Source organism: Oncorhynchus clarkii, chromosome 10, assembly GCF_045791955.1.
Source record: "Oncorhynchus clarkii lewisi isolate Uvic-CL-2024 chromosome 10, UVic_Ocla_1.0, whole genome shotgun sequence".
Classification (NCBI taxonomy): domain Eukaryota; kingdom Metazoa; phylum Chordata; class Actinopteri; order Salmoniformes; family Salmonidae; genus Oncorhynchus; species Oncorhynchus clarkii.
This window is the reverse complement of record NC_092156.1, coordinates 4,122,546-4,145,158: the sequence shown is the minus strand read 5'-3', so window position 1 is coordinate 4,145,158 and position 22,613 is coordinate 4,122,546. Positions and strand designations below refer to the sequence as shown.

The following is a 22,613-nucleotide window of genomic DNA, read 5'->3' as shown; positions in this document are numbered from 1 at the left end:
AACAAAGGCTAAACCTTAACTTCCAATGCCCCGCCCCCTCCACGCCACTCCGCCAACCGCCAGGATGCCCGGCATCAGAACATTCCAGGCATTCCCGTGATTGGCAGATAGCAGGTTGATTGGCATGTCGGTCCCCGCGAACACTATGTATATATATATATATATATATATATATATATATCTTTACCATTAACTCTTCATTGTTTGAAAAGGACCAATAAGTTGGACTAAGCATTTCACTGTTATTCAACACCAGCTGTTTCCGAAGTTTATGGCAAACAGGAAAGTATTTTCATTTGATTTGAGTTCTACTGTTCTCTGTCTGAGTTCTACTGTACTCTGTCTGAGTTCTACTGTACTCTGTCTGAGTTCTACTGTACTCTGTCTGAGTTCTACTGTACTCTGTCTGAATGAGTTCTACTGTACTCTGTCTGAATGAGTTCTACTGTACTCTGTCTGACTGCAAACCTTTTTCATAGTGGGTGAGGCAAGAATTTCTGAGTGTATTTCCATAAACCAAATAGAGGAAACAAACAGACTATGTAACAGGAAGTGCGAGAGAGAGAGAGAGAGAGAGAGAGAGAGAGAGAGAGAGAGATGTTATAACTGTTGTCTCTCCTCGTCCGTCCTTATATTCAAACATCCTGTCCTCCCTCTCGCTCCATCTCTCCCTCCGTCATCCCTCCATTCTGAGTCATGCTGTCCGTAGTGGTAGAACACATCTTCCTCCTGGTCCTCGTCACCCTCCTCAGTGTCCTGCAGAATGGTGAGAGAATTAATCAACTTTATATAAATGCAAATATATATATTTTTTATGACAGTTTTTATTGTATTTCAGCTAGGAGGTGCCATTGACATAAATAATATACACTATATATACAAAAGAATGTCGACACCCCTTCAAATTAGTGGATTCGGCTATTTCAGCCACAGCTGTTGCTGACAGGTGTATAACATTGAGCACACAGCCATGCAATCTCCACAGACAAACATTGACAATAGAATGGCCTGTACTGAAGAGCTCAGTGACTTTCAACGTGGCACAGTCATAGGATGCCACCTTTCCAACAAGTTAGTTTGTCAAATTTCTGCCCCGGTCAACTGTAAGTGTTGTTATTGTGAAGTGGAAACGTCTAGGAGCAACAACGACTCAGCCACGAAAAGGTAGACCACACAAGCACACAGAACGGGACCGCTGAGTGCTGAAGTGCGTAGCATGTTAAATTCATCTGTCCTCAGTTGCAACACTCATTGATCGTCTGTCCTCAGTTGGAACACTCACTACCGATGGAAACAACATTAGCGCAAGAACTGTTTGTCGGGAGCTTCATGAAATGTGTTTCCATGGCCAAGCAGCCGCACACAAGCCTAAGGTCACCATGCGCAATGCCAAGCGTCGGCTGGAGTGGTGTAAAGCTCACCATCATTGGACTCTGGATCAGTGGAAACACGTTCTGTGGGGTAATGAATCACGCTTCACCATCTGGCAGTCCGACAGACGAATCTGGGTTTGGCAGATGCCAGGAGAACGCTACCTGCCCCAATGCATTGTGACAACTGTACATGTTGATGGAGGGGGAATAATGTTCTGGGGCTGTTTTTCATGGTTCGGGCCCCTTAGTTCCAGTGAACAGAAATCTTAACGCTACAGCATATAATGACATTTTAGATGATTCTGTGCTTCCAACTTGGTGGCAACAGTTTTGGGAAGGCCCTTTCCTGTTTCAGCACGACATAACTGTGGTGTAGTTACAGTGCCAAAATGATCATCGTTAGTGAGAGGATAAATCAACTTTATTTATCAATTACAACATATATTTTATTTGAACCAGTAAGTCTCATTGAGATAGATAGATACCTTTATAAATATAGACGTGAGGAGGACTTATTGTAAAGTAGCCCGCTACTGTGTGTGATTTAGAATAACAGTCGATATTAGTGGTGACATGTTCTCTGTCTGTTTATACTGTAAAATGTATTCATCATTGAACTTTTCGGATGATGCTTTCAGTTGAATAATATGGCATGCTGTATATCACTTGATAATCAACGATGTTTCTTTGCTTCTCTGATCGATGATGAAGTATACATTTCTGACCGTTGGTGTTATTATTTTTTTTAAATTATTTTTTAAATCTGTCGTGTGATTTCCAGCTTTCTTTGCAACGAAGGTAGAGAGGGAGGGTAAAGAGCACCACGCCAACACTTCTGCTTTTGAGAGAGTGTCCTGCGCCAAGTAAGTGACTTTCTAGCACATACACCATGCGTGCGCACACTTCATCTGTTCAATGTACACAACCTGGTCTGAGAGCATTTCGGATTATTCTGTACTTTCAAATCCGAGACACTCCATTTTAGTATTATATGCACAACGATAGTTTTTCCCTGTGTATTTACAATATGAACTAAGTCATAACAAAGAGGTAGAGGTCTGCCCGCACGCACACTCAGCTTTTCATAAACCACCCGCAACCGTAGGAACTGGTCCCGAACCCGACCACAGTCACGCAACGTTATTTAAGGCATATGTGACACAGCTCACTTGCTAGTCATGGTCGCAGATTCTCATGTGGCCGATTATATTTGACTATCTGTATTACTGGGCTATGTCAGCCAATAGGCTAGATGTAGTTTGATGTATTCTCTTTAGCTACGTTTTATGGGCTACCTTTGAGGAGTTGGACGGATTTCAGACAGATACAAGTATGGGTGATCAATATTTATTTCCAGGCAATGTGGTAAACTATAACCTAATCTTATTTAGGAAGTACGTTTCCTTTGAAAGATAACTGTGCCGTGCTTCTCCGCCCATTGACCAACTCTAATTACACGTGTACCTGATCTATTTTTTCAAGTTTTAAATTGAACCTTTAACCTTCATTTAACTAGGTAAGTCAGTTAAAGAACAAATTCTTATTTACAATGACGGCCTACCGGGGAACAGTGGGTTAACTTATCTACCAGGTATGGATACTGAGCTTCAAGCAGCAAGAATGATGACAGTGGACACTTGCACTTTCTCTTGAGCTACGTTTTGCATATAGGATATAGCCAACCTTTCAGGAGGACGATTAGTATATAGGATATAGCCAACCTTTCAGGAGGACGATTAGCATATAGGATATAGATAACCTTTCAGGAGGACAATTAGCATATAGGATATAGCCAACCTTTCAGGAGGACGATTAGTATATAGGATATAGCCAACCTTTCAGGAGGACAATTAGCATATAGGATATAGCCAACCTTTCAGGAGGACAATTAGCATATAGGATATAGCCAACCTTTCAGGAGGACGATTAGTATATAGGATATAGCCAACCTTTCAGGAGGACAATTAGCATATAGGATATAGCCAACCTTTCAGGAGGACAATTAGCATATAGGATATAGCCAACCTTTCAGGAGGACAATTAGCATATAGGATATAGCCAACCTTTCAGGAGGACGATTAGCATATAGGATATAACCAATCTTTCAGGAGGACAATTAGCAACCTTTAGGACAATTAGGGTATAGCCTACCTTTCAGGAGGATGATTAGCATATAGCCTACATTTTATGAAGACGATTAGCATATAGCCTACCTTAGGAGGACTATTAACATATAGGATATAGCCTACCTTTTATGATTAGCATGCAGGATATGGCCTACCTTTTAGAAGGACTATTAGCATTTAGGATATAGCCAACCTTTTTGGAGGACGATTAGCATATAGCCTATATTTTATGAAGACAATTAGCATATAGCCTACCTTAAGAGGACAACTTTTTATTTTCAACACAAAAAAATGCTGGGTTGTTTGGTTGATCCTACTGCTGGGTTGTGTGGTTGACTCTACTGCTGGGTTGTTTGGTTGACTTTACTGCTGGGTTGTTTGGTTGACTCTACTGCTGGGTTGTTTGGTTGACTCTACTGCTGGGTTGTTTGGTTGACTCTACTGTTGGGTTGTTTGGTTGACTCTACTGCTGGGTTGTTTGGTTGACTCTACTGCTGGGTTGTTTGGTTGACTCTACTGCTGGGTTGTTTGGTTGACTCTACTGCTGGGTTGTTTGGTTGACTCTACTGTTGGGTTGTTTGGTTGACTCTACTGCTGGGTTGTTTGGTTGACTCTACTGCTGGGTTGTTTGGTTGACTCTACTGCTGGGTTGTTTGGTTGACTCTACTGTTGGGTTGTTTGGTTGACTCTACTGCTGGGTTGTTTGGTTGACTCTACTGCTGGGTTGTTTGGTTGACTCTACTGCTGGGTTGTTTGGTTGACTCTACTGTTGGGTTGTTTGGTTGACTCTACTGCTGGGTTGTTTGGTTGACTCTACTGCTGGGTTGTTTGGTTGACTCTACTGCTGGGTTGTTTGGTTGACTCTACTGCTGGGTTGCAGGCTTTGGGCCACTACTTGGGTTGTTATCGCTAACAGCTGCTGGGTTATTGGTGCTGGGTTATTTGTTCTGGGTGTTGGGTGTTGGGTTATTGATGCTGGGTTACTGAGATAATGACCCAGCAGGTCAGATCAAAAGACTGGAGGCGTAGTTTAGCAGGGGCGTGGCTTTCAGATAGTTATTTTGAACCACCCATGAGAGTAAATGTCATTCCTGTCCATCTGTTCTGTTGCATAGTTATCACATGTTAAGGTTGAACGTTTACATTTTTGCAGCTTCAATGAAAGTTACAGAAGTGTACGAGTTCCCTAAATGTAAATCCAATTAATAGGATGCAACAATGTGGTATACCCTATTATAATAAATCATCTTAATATTATAGAATACTGTGCTAAAGAAATACAGAAAAGTGTAAATGCAGTATGCAAACTTAATATGATGAATAGGGATGACATTTACGCTCATGGGTGGCCATTAAGATCTATCCAACGTGCTCAATGGGATTGAGATTTGGGCTCTTCGCTGACCATGGCAGAACACTGACATTCCTGTCTTGCAGGAAATCACGCACAGAACGAGCAGTATGGCTGTTGGCATTGTCATGCTGGAGGGTCATGTCAGGATGAGCCTGCAGGAAGGGTACCACATGAGGGAGGAGGATGTCTTCCCTGTAACGCACAGCATTGAGATTGCCTGCAATGACAACAAGCTCAGTCCGATGATGCTGTGACACACTGCCCCAGACCATGACGGACCCTCCACCTCCAAATCGATCCTGCTCCAGAGTACAGGCCTCGGTGTAACTCTCATTCCTTCGACGATAAACGCAAATCCGACAATCACCCCTGGTGAGACAAAACCGCAACTCGTCAGAGAAGAGCACTTTTTGCCAGTCCTGTCTGGTAGTGACGATGGGTTTGTGCCCATAGGCGACGTTGTTGCCGGTGATGTCTGGTGAGGACCTGCCTTACAACAGGCCTACAAGCCCTCAGCTCAGCCTCTCTCAGCCTAGTCTGAGCACTGATGGAGGGATTGTGTGTTCCTGGTGTAACTCGGGTAGTTGTTGTTGCCATCCTGTACCAGTCCCGCATGTGTGATGTTCGGATATACCGATCCTGTGCAGGTGTTGTTACAAGTGGTCTGCCACTGAAAGGATGATCAGCTGTCCGTCCTGTCTCCCTGTAGCGCTGTCTTAGGCGTCTCACAGTACAGACATTGCAATGTATTGCCCTGGCCACATCTGCAGTCCTCAATCCTCCTTGCAGCATGCCTAAGGCACTTTCACACAGATGAGCAGGGACCCTGGGCATCTTTCTTTTAGTGTTTTTCAGAGTCAGTAGAAAGGCCTCTTTAGTGTCCTAAGTTTTCATAACTGTGACCTTAATTGCCTCCCATCTGCAAGCTATTAGTGTCTTAACGACCGTTCTACAGGTGCATGTTCATGAATTATTTATGGTTCATTGAACAAGCATGGGAAACTGTGTTAAAACCCTTTACAATGAAAATCTGTGAAGTTATTTTGATTTTTTTACGAATTATCTTTGAATGACAGGTTCCTGGAAAAGAGCCGTTTCTATTTTTACTAGGTGCACTTGATCTCCCAAACCCAACTATCAGAGGAGAAGTAGTCCACTTCACTTGAAGCAGTGAATTCTGAGAGTTTTATGAATAATGCAACAAATATGTGTTTTTAACACAATAGGTAAAGCTAACGCATACAAAGCAGAAAGATGGCCCTTTCCAAATTATCTGCGGAACAATTTTTTAAAATTTTAATTCCAAAGTTCTCTGTCTCCCAACCGCAGCATGAAAAATGCTGACTGGGCTACAATGATCTCTGTCGAGACCCGCAGTACCTACCTTCTACAAGGAGGTATCATTGTAGCGATGTGTAATAATGGCTCCTGCTAGTCATTATTTCCCTGCTTCTTTACAGCTTATTACATTTACACAAATGCTACTACCCCCGTGTACCCAGCTATAACCTGATATGACAAGCCTTAACCTGATACTAGACAAGCCTTAACCTGATACTAGACAAGCCTTAACCTGATACTAGACAAGCCTTAACCTGATACTAGACAAGCCTTAACCTGATACTAGACACGCCATAACCTGATAAGACAAGCCATAACCTGATAATAGACAAGCTATAACCTGATACTAGACAAGCTATAACCTGATAATAGACAAGCTATAACCTGATACTAGACAAGCTATAACCTGATAAGACAAGCCATAACCTGATAAGACAAGCCATAACCTGATAACAGACAAGCCATAACCTGATAACAGACAAGCCATAACCTGATAAGACAAGCTATAACCTGATAACAGACAAGCCATAACCTGATAACAGACAAGCTATAACCTGATACTAGACAAGCCGTAACCTGATAAGACAAGCCATAACCTGATAAGACAAGCCATAACCTGATAAGACAAGCCATAACCTGATAATAGACAAGCTATAACCTGATACTAGACAAGCCTTAACCTGATACTAGCTAGACAAGCCTTAACCTGATACGAGACAAGCCATAACCTGATAAGACAAGCCATAACCTGATAAGACAAGCCATAACCTGATAATAGACAAGCTATAACCTGATAATAGACAAGCCTTAACCTGATACTAGACAAGCCATAACCTGATACGAGACAAGCCATAACCTGATAATAGACAAGCCATAACCTGATAATAAAGACAGTGTTTACTGTGTGGAACTGCCCTGGGGCTGTAGGGGAGGCTAGACTCTGTTTACTGTGTGGAACTGCCCTGGGGCTGTAGGAGAGATGCAGAAACAGAGGGTAAACTCAGAAATGTTGCTTGAGTTTGTTAGTAGGAGGCCATCGTTATTGCACTGATGTACTTCTTGTATTAAGCAAGGAAGCAGTGGCCCAACATCCTGTCTCTGCTCTGTAGGGAGGACTCATTTAAGATGGTTTTGTTAGCATCATAAATCATACATATGTGAACACACACACACACACACACACACACACACACACACACACACACACACACACACACACACACACACACACACACACACACACACACACACACACACACACACACACACACACACACACACACACACACACATTAGCACCATGTTGCTTTCAGTGTAAGAGTCTTAGACGTCCCCAGTCTCTGCAGCCTATTGGGACACGTCCCCAGTCTCTACAGCCTATTGGGACACGTCCCCAGTCTCTACAGCCTATTGGGACACGTCCCCAGTCTCTACAGCCTATTGGGACACGTCCCCAGTCTCTGCAGCCTATTGGGACACGTCCCCAGTCTCTACAGCCTATTGGGACACGTCCCCAGTCTCTGCACGTTCTTGCAGCCTATTGGGACACGTCCCCAGTCTACAGCCTGGGACACGCAGTCTACAGCCTATTGGGACACGTCCCCAGTCTCTGCAGCCTATTGGGACACGTCCCCAGTACAACCTATTGGGATACTGCAGCCTATTGGGACACGTTCCCAGTCTCTACAGCCTATTGGGACACGTCCCCAGTCTCTGCATCTATTGGGACACGTCCTCAGTCTCCACAACCTATTGGGACACGTACAGCCTATTGGGACACGGCCCCAGTCTCTACAGCCTATTGGGACACGGCCCCAGTCTCTGCAGCCTTGTCTATTGGGACACGTCCCCAGTCTCTGCATCCTTGTCTATTGGGACACGTCCCCAGTCTCTGCAGCCTATTGGGACACGTCCCCAGTCTCTGCAGCCTATTGGGACACGTCCCTATTGGGACACGTCTCTACAGCCTATTGGGACACGTCCCCAGTCTCTACAGCCTATTGGGACATGTGACACGTCCCCAGTCTCTACAGCCTATTGGGACACGTCCCCAGTCTCTACAGCCTATTGGGACACGTCCCCAGTCTCTACAACCTATTGGGACACGTCCCCAGTCTCTACAGCCTATTGGGACACGTTCCCAGTCTCTACAGCCTATTGGGACACGTCCCCAGTCTCTGCATCCTATTGGGACACGTCCTCAGTCTCCACAACCTATTGGGACACGTCCCCAGTCTCTACAGCCTATTGGGACACGGCCCCAGTCTCTGCAGCCTTGTCTATTGGGACACGTCCCCAGTCTCTGCATCCTTGTCTATTGGGACACGTCCCCAGTCTCTGCAGCCTATTGGGACACGTCCCCAGTCTCTGCAGCCTATTGGGACATGTTCCCAGTCTCTACAGTCCTATTGGGACACGTCCCCAGTCTCTACAGCCTATTGGGACATGTGCCCAGTCTCTACAGTGTATTGGGACACCCCCCAGTCTCTACAGCCTATTGGGACACGTCCCCAGTCTCTACAGCCTATTGGGACATGTTACCAGTCTCTACAGCCTATTGGGACACGTACCCAGTTTCTACAGTGTATTGGGACACGTCCCCAGTCTCTACAGCCTATTGGGACACGTCTCCAGTCTCTACAGCCTATTGGGACACATCCCCAGTCTCTACAGCCTATTGGGACATGCCCCCAATCTCTACAGTCTATTGGGACACGTCCCCAGTCTCTACAGTCTATTGGGACACGCCCCCAGTCTCTACAGCCTATTGGGACACGCCCCCAGTCTCTACAGTCTATTAGGACACGTCCCCAGTCTCTACAGCCTATTGGGACACGCCCCCAGTCTCTACAGCCTATTGGGACACGTCCCCAGTCTCTTCAACTTCCCAAGATGCATCAGTAGTGGAACATTGCCGTATTCAGTTGTCCACATTACAGCAAAAATGTTTCGCAACCGGAAATGTTTTCCGGAGAGTTTCTTAATGGACAAGTACAGGCAGTCCCTCTTCGTTGGAGGCAGTTTTCATCCGTTAGGTGTCTAGTGAATACAACTGAGTTTGCTGTGTGACACAGAAATTATTATTATTATTATTATAATTTTTTTTTGGGGGGGGGGGCTGTTTTTTTACTGCAACACCCGTCCCTCCCTTCACCCCTCCGACCCAGTGAGAGGGGAGGGGGGGGGGGGGGGTGGTATTCTGTCATTCATTGCGTCCAATTTCATCATTGTTCCACAACACTGCATGTTACACGTACCACACACCACAGACTAATGTGAAACGCCTCTCTTGTAGTAAAAAATAAGGGCTTCACCCCAGTGCCTCAATCTGAGGTTGACTCAGTCTGGGTTGTAAAACAAATGTTATTTTCAGCATTGTTTTTGTTTTTACATAATTTCCTACATAAGACACGGGGTGAATCCTGTAACTTCCTCTGACGTCACTAAGCGAATAGTGAACCTACGTGTCTGTTTAGGATCCGCCCCTCAGCTGTTACCAGTCCAGTTACTACAATTGTGGTTTCCTTTTACTTGACTTTATTAGGTTTCTTTGTGAAGGACAATATACATCGCTGTGAGAATTATTTCCTAATGTGATTCTCCTGTTTCTATGTGTGTTAACCCCCCACCAAGTCGTAACTGCATGGATTCCTACCCTACCTTCCTGGCTGTATTGTGGTGTGCTGGGCTGTGTCTCAACCAAGGTAAAGGACTAACAAATCAAATCAATTGTATTTATAAAGCCCTTCTTACATCAGCTGATATCTCAAAGTGCTGTACAGAAACCCAGCCTAACACGCATGCATACACACACACACACACACACACATACACACACACACACACACACACATACACACACACATACACACACACATACACACACACACACACACACACACACACACACACACACACACACACACATACACACACACACACACACACACATACACACACACATACACACACACATACACACACACACACACACACACATAAAAAAAAGTTAATAAAAAGAAAAAAATTGACAAATTAAATTGACAGTATGTTTCTTTATCTAGTATGATTCCCTAACTAACTGTGATCTAGTATGATTCCCTAACTAACTCTATTGTGATCTAGTATGATTCCCTGACTAACTCTATTGTGATCTAGTATGATTCCCTAACTAACTCTATTGTGATCTAGTATGATTCCCTAACTAACTCTATTGTGATCTAGTATGATTCCCTAACTAACTCTATTGTGATCTAGTATGATTCCCTAACTAACTCTATTGTGATCTAGTATGATTCCCTAACTAACTCTATTGTGATCTAGTATGATTCCCTAACTAACTCTATTGTGATCTAGTATGATTCCCTAACTAACTCTATTGTGATCTAGTATGATTCCCTAACTAACTCTATTGTGATCTAGTATGATTCCCTGACTAACTCTATTGTGATCTAGTATGATTCCCCAACTAACTCTATTGTGATCTAGTATGATTCCCTAACTAACTCTATTGTGATCTAGTATGATTCCCCAACTAACTCTATTGTGATCTAGTATGATTCCCTAACTAACTCTATTGTGATTCCCTAACTAACTCTATTGTGATCTAGTATGATTCCCTAACTGACTCTATTGTGATCTAGTATGATTCCCTAACTAACTCTATTGTGATCTAGTATGATTCCCTAACTAACTCTATTGTGATCTAGTATGATTCCCTAACTAACTCTAACTGTGATCTATTATGATTCCCTAACTAACTCTATTGTGATCTAGTATGATTCCCTAACTAACTCTATTGTGATCTAGTATGATTCCCTAACTAACTCTAACTGTGATCTATTATGATTCCCTAACTAACTCTATTGTGATCTACTATGATTCCCTAACTAACTCTATTGTGATCTAGTATGATTCCCTAACTAACTCTATTGTGATCTAGTATGATTCCCTAACTAACTCTAACTGTGATCTATTATGATTCCCTAACTAACTCTATTGTGATCTACTATGATTCCCTAACTAACTCTATTGTGATCTAGTATGATTCTCTAACTAACTCTATTGTGATCTAGTATGATTCCCTAACTAACTCTATTGTGATCTAGTATGATTCCCTAACTAACTCTATTGTGATCTAGTATGATTCCCTAACTAACTCTATTGTGATCTAGTATGATTCCCTAACTAACTCTATTGTGATCTAGTATGATTCCCTAACTAACTCTATTGTGATCTAGTATGATTCCCTAACTAACTCTATTGTGATCTAGTATGATTCCCTGACTAACTCTATTGTGATCTAGTATGATTCCCCAACTAACTCTATTGTGATCTAGTATGATTCCCTAACTAACTCTATTGTGATCTAGTATGATTCCCCAACTAACTCTATTGTGATCTAGTATGATTCCCTAACTAACTCTATTGTGATTCCCTAACTAACTCTATTGTGATCTAGTATGATTCCCTAACTGACTCTATTGTGATCTAGTATGATTCCCTAACTAACTCTATTGTGATCTAGTATGATTCCCTAACTAACTCTATTGTGATCTAGTATGATTCCCTAACTAACTCTAACTGTGATCTATTATGATTCCCTAACTAACTCTATTGTGATCTAGTATGATTCCCTAACTAACTCTATTGTGATCTAGTATGATTCCCTAACTAACTCTAACTGTGATCTATTATGATTCCCTAACTAACTCTATTGTGATCTACTATGATTCCCTAACTAACTCTATTGTGATCTAGTATGATTCCCTAACTAACTCTATTGTGATCTAGTATGATTCCCTAACTAACTCTAACTGTGATCTATTATGATTCCCTAACTAACTCTATTGTGATCTACTATGATTCCCTAACTAACTCTATTGTGATCTAGTATGATTCTCTAACTAACTCTATTGTGATCTAGTATGATTCCCTAACTAACTCTATTGTGATCTAGTATGATTCCCTAACTAACTCTATTGTGATCTAGTATGATTCCCTAACTAACTCTATTGTGATCTAGCATGATTCCCTAACTAACTCTATTGTGATCTAGTATGATTCCCTAACTAACTCTATTGTGATCTACTATGATTCCCTAACTAACTCTATTGTGATCTAGTATGATTCCCTAACTAACTCTATTGTGATCTAGTATGATTCCCTAACTAACTCTATTGTGATCTAGTATGATTCCCTGACTAACTATATTGTGATCTAGTATGATTCCCTAACTAACTCTATTGTGATCTAGTATGATTCCCTAACTAACTCTATTGTGATCTAGTATGATTCCCTAACTGACTCTATTGTGATCTAGTATGATTCCCTAACTAACTCTATTGTGATCTAGTATGATTCCCTGACTAACTCTATTGTGATCTAGTATGATTCCCTGACTAACTCTAACTGTGATCTAGTATGATTCCCTGACTAACTCTATTGTGATCTAGTATGATTCCCTAACTAACTCTAACTGTGATCTAGTATGATTCCCTGACTAACTCTATTGTGATCTAGTATGATTCCCCAACTAACTCTATTGTGATCTAGTATGATTCCCTAACTAACTCTATTGTGATCTAGTATGATTCCCTAACTAACTCTATTGTGATCTAGTATGATTCCCTAACTAACTCTATTGTGATTCCCTAACTAACTCTATTGTGATCTAGTATGATTCCCTAACTGACTCTATTGTGATCTAGTATGATTCCCTAACTAACTCTATTGTGATCTAGTATGATTCCCTAACTAACTCTATTGTGATCTAGTATGATTCCCTAACTAACTCTATTGTGATCTAGTATGATTCCCTAACTAACTCTATTGTGATCTAGTATGATTCCCTGACTAACTCTATTGTGATCTAGTATGATTCCCTAACTAACTCTATTGTGATCTAGTATGATTCCCTAACTAACTATATTGTGATCTAGTATGATTCCCTAACTAACTCTAACTGTGATCTATTATGATTCCCTAACTAACTCTATTGTGATCTACTATGATTCCCTAACTAACTCTATTGTGATCTAGTATGATTCCCTAACTAACTCTATTGTGATCTATTATGATTCCCTAACTAACTCTATTGTGATCTACTATGATTCCCTAACTAACTCTATTGTGATCTAGTATGATTCACTAACTAACTCTATTGTGATCTAGTATGATTCCCTAACTAACTCTATTGTGATCTAGTATGATTCCCTAACTAACTCTATTGTGATCTAGTATGATTCCCTAACTAACTCTATTGTGATCTAGTATGATTCCCTAACTAACTCTATTGTGATCTAGTATGATTCCCTAACTAACTCTATTGTGATCTACTATGATTCCCTAACTAACTCTATTGTGATCTAGTATGATTCCCTAACTAACTCTATTGTGATCTAGTATGATTCCCTAACTAACTCTATTGTGATCTAGTATGATTCCCTGACTAACTATATTGTGATCTAGTATGATTCCCTAACTAACTCTATTGTGATCTAGTATGATTCCCTAACTAACTCTATTGTGATCTAGTATGATTCCCTAACTGACTCTATTGTGATCTAGTATGATTCCCTAACTAACTCTATTGTGATCTAGTATGATTCCCTGACTAACTCTATTGTGATCTAGTATGATTCCCTGACTAACTCTAACTGTGATCTAGTATGATTCCCTAACTAACTCTATTGTGATCTAGTATGATTCCCTAACTAACTCTATTGTGATCTAGTATGATTCCCTGACTAACTATATTGTGATCTAGTATGATTCCCTAACTAACTCTAACTGTGATCTAGTATGATTCCCTAACTAACTCTATTGTGATCTAGTATGATTCCCTAACTAACTCTATTGTGATCTAGTATGATTCCCTAACTAACTCTAACTGTGATCTAGTATGATTCCCTAACTAACTATATTGTGATCTACTATGATTCCCTAACTAACTATATTGTGATCTACTATGATTCCCTAACTAACTCTATTGTGATCTAGTATGATTCCCTAACTAACTCTATTGTGATCTAGTATGATTCCCTAACTGACTCTATTGTGATCTAACATGATTCCCTAACTAACTCTATTGTGATCTAGTATGATTCCCTAACTAACTCTATTGTGATCTAGTATGATTCCCTAACTAACTCTATTGTGATCTAGTGTGATTCCCTAACTAACTCTATTGTGATCTAGTATGATTCCCTAACTAACTCTATTGTGATCTAGTATGATTCCCTAACTAACTCTAACTGTGATCTAGTATGATTCCCTAACTAACTCTATTGTGATCTAGTTTGATTCCCTAACTAACTCTATTGTGATCTAGTATGATTCCCTAACTAACTCTATTGTGCTCTAGTATGATTCCCTAACTGACTATATTGTGATCTACTATGATTCCCTAACTTACTCTATTGTGATCTAGTATGATTCCCTAACTAACTCTATTGTGATCTAGTATGATTCCCTAACTAACTCTATTGTGATCTAGTATGATTCCCTAACTAACTCTATTGTGATCTAGTATGATTCCCTAACTAACTCTATTGTGATCTACTATGATTCCCTAACTAACTCTATTGTGATCTAGTATGATTCCCTAACTAACTCTATTGTGATCTAGTATGATTCCCTAACTAACTCTATTGTGATCTAGTATGATTCCCTGACTAACTATATTGTGATCTAGTATGATTCCCTAACTAACTCTATTGTGATCTAGTATGATTCCCTAACTAACTCTATTGTGATCTAGTATGATTCCCTAACTGACTCTATTGTGATCTAGTATGATTCCCTAACTAACTCTATTGTGATCTAGTATGATTCCCTGACTAACTCTATTGTGATCTAGTATGATTCCCTGACTAACTCTAACTGTGATCTAGTATGATTCCCTAACTAACTCTATTGTGATCTAGTATGATTCCCTAACTAACTCTATTGTGATCTAGTATGATTCCCTGACTAACTATATTGTGATCTAGTATGATTCCCTAACTAACTCTAACTGTGATCTAGTATGATTCCCTAACTAACTCTATTGTGATCTAGTATGATTCCCTAACTAACTCTATTGTGATCTAGTATGATTCCCTAACTAACTCTAACTGTGATCTAGTATGATTCCCTAACTAACTATATTGTGATCTACTATGATTCCCTAACTAACTATATTGTAATCTACTATGATTCCCTAACTAACTCTATTGTGATCTAGTATGATTCCCTAACTAACTCTATTGTGATCTAGTATGATTCCCTAACTGACTCTATTGTGATCTAACATGATTCCCTAACTAACTCTATTGTGATCTAGTATGATTCCCTAACTAACTCTATTGTGATCTAGTATGATTCCCGAACTAACTCTATTGTGATCTAGTGTGATTCCCTAACTAACTCTATTGTGATCTAGTATGATTCCCTAACTAACTCTATTGTGATCTAGTATGATTCCCTAACTAACTCTAACTGTGATCTAGTATGATTCCCTAACTAACTCTATTGTGATCTAGTTTGATTCCCTAACTAACTCTATTGTGATCTAGTATGATTCCCTAACTAACTCTATTGTGCTCTAGTATGATTCCCTAACTGACTATATTGTGATCTACTATGATTCCCTAACTTACTCTATTGTGATCTAGTATGATTCCCTAACTAACTCTATTGTGATCTAGTATGATTCCCTAACTAACTCTATTGTGATCTAGTATGATTCCCTAACCAACTATATTGTGATTTACTATGATTCCCTAACTGACTCAATTGTGATCTAGTATGATTCCCTAACTAACTCTATTGTGATCTAGTATGATTCCCTAACTAACTCTATTGTGATCTAGTATGATTCCCTAACTAACTCTATTGTGATCTAGTAGGATTCCCTAACTAACTCTATTGTGATCTAGTATGATTCCCTAACTAACTCTATTGTGATCTAGTATGATTCCCTAACTGACTCTATTGTGATCTAGTATGATTCCCTAACTAACTCTATTGTGATCTAGTATGATTCCCTAACTGACTCTATTGTGATCTAGTATGATTCCCTAACTAACTATATTGTGATCTACTATGATTCCCTAACTAACTCTATTGTGATCTAGTATGATTCCCTAACTGACTCTATTGTGATCTAGTATGATTCCCTAACTAACTATATTGTGATCTACTATGATTCCCTAACTAACTCTATTGTGATCTAGTATGATTCCCTAACTAACACTAACTGTGATCTAGTATGATTCCCTAACTAACTCTAACTGTGATCTAGTATGATTCCCTAACTAACTCTATTGTTATCTAGTATGATTCCCTAACTAACTCTATTGTGATCTAGTATGATTCCCTAACTAACTCTAACTGTGATCACGTATGATTCCCTAACTAACTCTAACTGTGATCTAGTATGATTCCCTAACTAACTCTATTGTGATCTAGTATGATTCCCTAACTAACTCTATTGTGATCTAGTATGATTCCCTAACTAACTCTAACTGTGATCTAGTAGGATTCCCTAACTCTATTGTGATCTAGTATGATTCCCTAACTAACTCTATTGTGATCTAGTATGATTCCCTAACTAACTCTATTGTGATCTAGTATGATTCCCTAACTAACTCTATTGTGATCTAGTATGATTCCCTAACTAACTCTATTGTGATCTAGTAGGATTCCCTAACTAACTCTATTGTGATCTAGTATGATTCCCTAACTAACTTTATTGTGATCTAGTATGATTCCCTAACTAACTTTATTGTGATCTAGTATGATTCCCTAACTAACTCTAACTGTGATCTAGTGTGATTCCCTAACTAACTCTATTGTCATCTAGTATGATTCCCTAACTAACTGTGATCTAGTATGATTCCCTAACTAACTCTATTGTGATCTAGTAGGATTCCCTAACGAACTCTATTGTGGTCTAGTAGGATTCCCTAACTAACGCTAACTGTGATCTAGTATGATTCCCTAACTAACTCTATTGTGATCTAGTATGATTCCCTAACTAACTCTATTGTGATCTAGTATGATTCCCTAACTAACTCTATTGTGATCTAGTATGATTCCCTAACTAACTTTATTGTGTTCTAGTATGATTCCCTAACTAACTCTATTTTGATCTAGTATGATTCCCTAACTAACTCTATTGTGATCTAGTATGATTCCCTAACTAACTCTATTGTGATCTAGTATGATTCCCTAACTAACTCTATTGTGATCTAGTATGATTCCCTAACTAACTCTATTGTGATCTAGTATGATTCCCTAACTAACTCTATTGTGATCTAGTATGATTCCCGAACTAACTCTATTGTAATCTAGTATGATTCCCTAACTAACTCTATTGTGATCTAGTATGATTCCCTAACTAACTCTATTGTGATCTAGTATGATTCCCTAACTAACTCTATTGTGATCTAGTATGATTCCCTTACTAACTTTATTGTGATCTAGTATGATTCCCTAACTAACTAACTGTGATCTAGTATGATTCCCTAACTAACTCTATTGTGATCTAGTATGATTCCCTAACTAACTCTATTGTGATCTAGTATTATTCCCTGGCTAACTCTATTGTGATCTAGTATGATTCCCTAACTAACTCTATTGTGATCTAGTATGATTCCCTAACTAACTCTATTGTGATCTACTATGATTCCCTAACTAACTGTGATCTACTATGATTCCCTAACTAACTCTAACTGTGATCTACTATGATTCCCGAACTAACTCTAACTGTGATCTAGTATGATTCCCTAACTAACTCTAACTGTGATCTAGTATGATTCCCTAACTAACTCTAACTGTGATCTAGTATGATTCCCTAACTAACTCTATTGTGATCTAGTATGATTCCCTAACTAACTCTATTGTGATCTAGTATGATTCCCTAACTAACTCTAACTGTGATCTAGTAGGATTCCCTAACTCTATTGTGATCTAGTATGATTCCCTAACTAACTCTATTGTGATCTAGTATGATTCCCTAACTAACTCTATTGTGATCTAGTATGATTCCCTAACTAACTCTATTGTGATCTAGTATGATTCCCTAACTAACTCTATTGTGATCTAGTAGGATTCCCTAACTAACTCTATTGTGATCTAGTATGATTCCCTAACTAACTTTATTGTGATCTAGTATGATTCCCTAACTAACTTTATTGTGATCTAGTATGATTCCCTAACTAACTCTAACTGTGATCTAGTGTGATTCCCTAACTAACTCTATTGTCATCTAGTATGATTCCCTAACTAACTGTGATCTAGTATGATTCCCTAACTAACTCTATTGTGATCTAGTAGGATTCCCTAACGAACTCTATTGTGGTCTAGTAGGATTCCCTAACTAACGCTAACTGTGATCTAGTATGATTCCCTAACTAACTCTATTGTGATCTAGTATGATTCCCTAACTAACTCTATTGTGATCTAGTATGATTCCCTAACTAACTCTATTGTGATCTAGTATGATTCCCTAACTAACTCTATTGTGATCTAGTAGGATTCCCTAACTAACTCTATTGTGATCTAGTATGATTCCCTAACTAACTTTATTGTGATCTAGTATGATTCCCTAACTAACTTTATTGTGATCTAGTATGATTCCCTAACTAACTCTAACTGTGATCTAGTGTGATTCCCTAACTAACTCTATTGTCATCTAGTATGATTCCCTAACTAACTGTGATCTAGTATGATTCCCTAACTAACTCTATTGTGATCTAGTAGGATTCCCTAACGAACTCTATTGTGGTCTAGTAGGATTCCCTAACTAACGCTAACTGTGATCTAGTATGATTCCCTAACTAACTCTATTGTGATCTAGTATGATTCCCTAACTAACTCTATTGTGATCTAGTATGATTCCCTAACTAACTCTATTGTGATCTAGTATGATTCCCTAACTAACTTTATTGTGTTCTAGTATGATTCCCTAACTAACTCTATTTTGATCTAGTATGATTCCCTAACTAACTCTATTGTGATCTAGTATGATTCCCTAACTAACTCTATTGTGATCTAGTATGATTCCCTAACTAACTCTATTGTGATCTAGTATGATTCCCTAACTAACTCTATTGTGATCTAGTATGATTCCCTAACTAACTCTATTGTGATCTAGTATGATTCCCGAACTAACTCTATTGTAATCTAGTATGATTCCCTAACTAACTCTATTGTGATCTAGTATGATTCCCTAACTAACTCTATTGTGATCTAGTATGATTCCCTAACTAACTCTATTGTGATCTAGTATGATTCCCTTACTAACTTTATTGTGATCTAGTATGATTCCCTAACTAACTAACTGTGATCTAGTATGATTCCCTAACTAACTCTATTGTGATCTAGTATGATTCCCTAACTAACTCTATTGTGATCTAGTATTATTCCCTGGCTAACTCTATTGTGATCTAGTATGATTCCCTAACTAACTCTATTGTGATCTAGTATGATTCCCTAACTAACTCTATTGTGATCTACTATGATTCCCTAACTAACTGTGATCTACTATGATTCCCTAACTAACTCTAACTGTGATCTACTATGATTCCCGAACTAACTCTAACTGTGATCTAGTATGATTCCCTAACTAACTCTAACTGTGATCTAGTATGATTCCCTAACTAACTCTAACTGTGATCTAGTATGATTCCCTAACTAACTCTATTGTGATCTAGTATGATTCCCTAACTAACTCTATTGTGATCTAGTATGATTCCCTAACTAACTCTAACTGTGATCTAGTAGGATTCCCTAACTCTATTGTGATCTAGTATGATTCCCTAACTAACTCTATTGTGATCTAGTATGATTCCCTAACTAACTCTATTGTGATCTAGTATGATTCCCTAACTAACTCTATTGTGATCTAGTATGATTCCCTAACTAACTCTATTGTGATCTAGTAGGATTCCCTAACTAACTCTATTGTGATCTAGTATGATTCCCTAACTAACTTTATTGTGATCTAGTATGATTCCCTAACTAACTTTATTGTGATCTAGTATGATTCCCTAACTAACTCTAACTGTGATCTAGTGTGATTCCCTAACTAACTCTATTGTCATCTAGTATGATTCCCTAACTAACTGTGATCTAGTATGATTCCCTAACTAACTCTATTGTGATCTAGTAGGATTCCCTAACGAACTCTATTGTGGTCTAGTAGGATTCCCTAACTAACGCTAACTGTGATCTAGTATGATTCCCTAACTAACTCTATTGTGATCTAGTATGATTCCCTAACTAACTCTATTGTGATCTAGTATGATTCCCTAACTAACTCTATTGTGATCTAGTATGATTCCCTAACTAACTTTATTGTGTTCTAGTATGATTCCCTAACTAACTCTATTTTGATCTAGTATGATTCCCTAACTAACTCTATTGTGATCTAGTATGATTCCCTAACTAACTCTATTGTGATCTAGTATGATTCCCTAACTAACTCTATTGTGATCTAGTATGATTCCCTAACTAACTCTATTGTGATCTAGTATGATTCCCTAACTAACTCTATTGTGATCTAGTATGATTCCCGAACTAACTCTATTGTAATCTAGTATGATTCCCTAACTAACTCTATTGTGATCTAGTATGATTCCCTAACTAACTCTATTGTGATCTAGTATGATTCCCTAACTAACTCTATTGTGATCTAGTATGATTCCCTTACTAACTTTATTGTGATCTAGTATGATTCCCTAACTAACTAACTGTGATCTAGTATGATTCCCTAACTAACTCTATTGTGATCTAGTATGATTCCCTAACTAACTCTATTGTGATCTAGTATTATTCCCTGACTAACTCTATTGTGATCTAGTATGATTCCCTAACTAACTCTATTGTGATCTAGTATGATTCCCTAACTAACTCTATTGTGATCTACTATGATTCCCTAACTAACTGTGATCTACTATGATTCCCTAACTAACTCTAACTGTGATCTACTATGATTCCCGAACTAACTCTAACTGTGATCTAGTATGATTCCCTAACTAACTCTAACTGTGATCTAGTATGATTCCCTAACTAACTCTAACTGTGATCTAGTATGATTCCCTAACTAACTCTATTGTGATCTAGTATGATTCCCTAACTAACTCTATTGTGATCTAGTATGATTCCCTAACTAACTCTATTGTGATCTAGTATGATTCCCTAACTGACTATATTGTGATCTACTATGATTCCTTAACTTACTCTATTGTGATCTAGTATGATTCCCTAACTAACTCTATTGTGATCTAGTATGATTCCCTAACTGACTCTATTGTGATCTAGTATGATTCCCTAACTAACTATATTGTGATCTACTATGATTCCCTAACTAACTCTATTGTGATCTAGTATGATTCCCTAACTGACTCTATTGTGATCTAGTATGATTCCCTAACTAACTATATTGTGATCTACTATGATTCCCTAACTAACTCTATTGTGATCTAGTATGATTCCCTAACTAACACTAACTGTGATCTAGTATGATTCCCTAACTAACTCTAACTGTGATCTAGTGTGATTCCCTAACTAACTCTATTGTCATCTAGTATGATTCCCTAACTAACTGTGATCTAGTATGATTCCCTAACTAACTCTATTGTGATCTAGTAGGATTCCCTAACGAACTCTATTGTGGTCTAGTAGGATTCCCTAACTAACGCTAACTGTGATCTAGTATGATTCCCTAACTAACTCTATTGTGATCTAGTATGATTCCCTAACTAACTCTATTGTGATCTAGTATGATTCCCTAACTAACTCTATTGTGATCTAGTATGATTCCCTAACTAACTTTATTGTGTTCTAGTATGATTCCCTAACTAACTCTATTTTGATCTAGTATGATTCCCTAACTAACTCTATTGTGATCTAGTATGATTCCCTAACTAACTCTATTGTGATCTAGTATGATTCCCTAACTAACTCTATTGTGATCTAGTATGATTCCCTAACTAACTCTATTGTGATCTAGTATGATTCCCTAACTAACTCTATTGTGATCTAGTATGATTCCCGAACTAACTCTATTGTAATCTAGTATGATTCCCTAACTAACTCTATTGTGATCTAGTATGATTCCCTAACTAACTCTATTGTGATCTAGTATGATTCCCTAACTAACTCTATTGTGATCTAGTATGATTCCCTTACTAACTTTATTGTGATCTAGTATGATTCCCTAACTAACTAACTGTGATCTAGTATGATTCCCTAACTAACTCTATTGTGATCTAGTATGATTCCCTAACTAACTCTATTGTGATCTAGTATTATTCCCTGACTAACTCTATTGTGATCTAGTATGATTCCCTAACTAACTCTATTGTGATCTAGTATGATTCCCTAACTAACTCTATTGTGATCTACTATGATTCCCTAACTAACTGTGAT

The 22,613-nt window shown here is 38.8% G+C and overlaps 1 protein-coding gene across 1 annotated transcript in view; it reads left to right on the top strand.

Moving 5' to 3' along the window:
• The first annotated feature begins 648 nt into the window (after window positions 1-648).
• LOC139419386 (arachidonate 5-lipoxygenase-activating protein-like) overlaps window positions 649-22,613 on the top strand; it is a 25,224-nt gene continuing 3,259 nt past the window's right edge. The window contains exons 1-3 of the mRNA XM_071169330.1: window positions 649-766; window positions 2,155-2,236; window positions 9,828-9,898. Of these exons, the coding sequence (XP_071025431.1) occupies window positions 697-766; window positions 2,155-2,236; window positions 9,828-9,898 (223 nt within the window). The 5' untranslated portion in view covers window positions 649-696. The remainder of the gene's footprint in view (window positions 767-2,154; window positions 2,237-9,827; window positions 9,899-22,613) is intronic.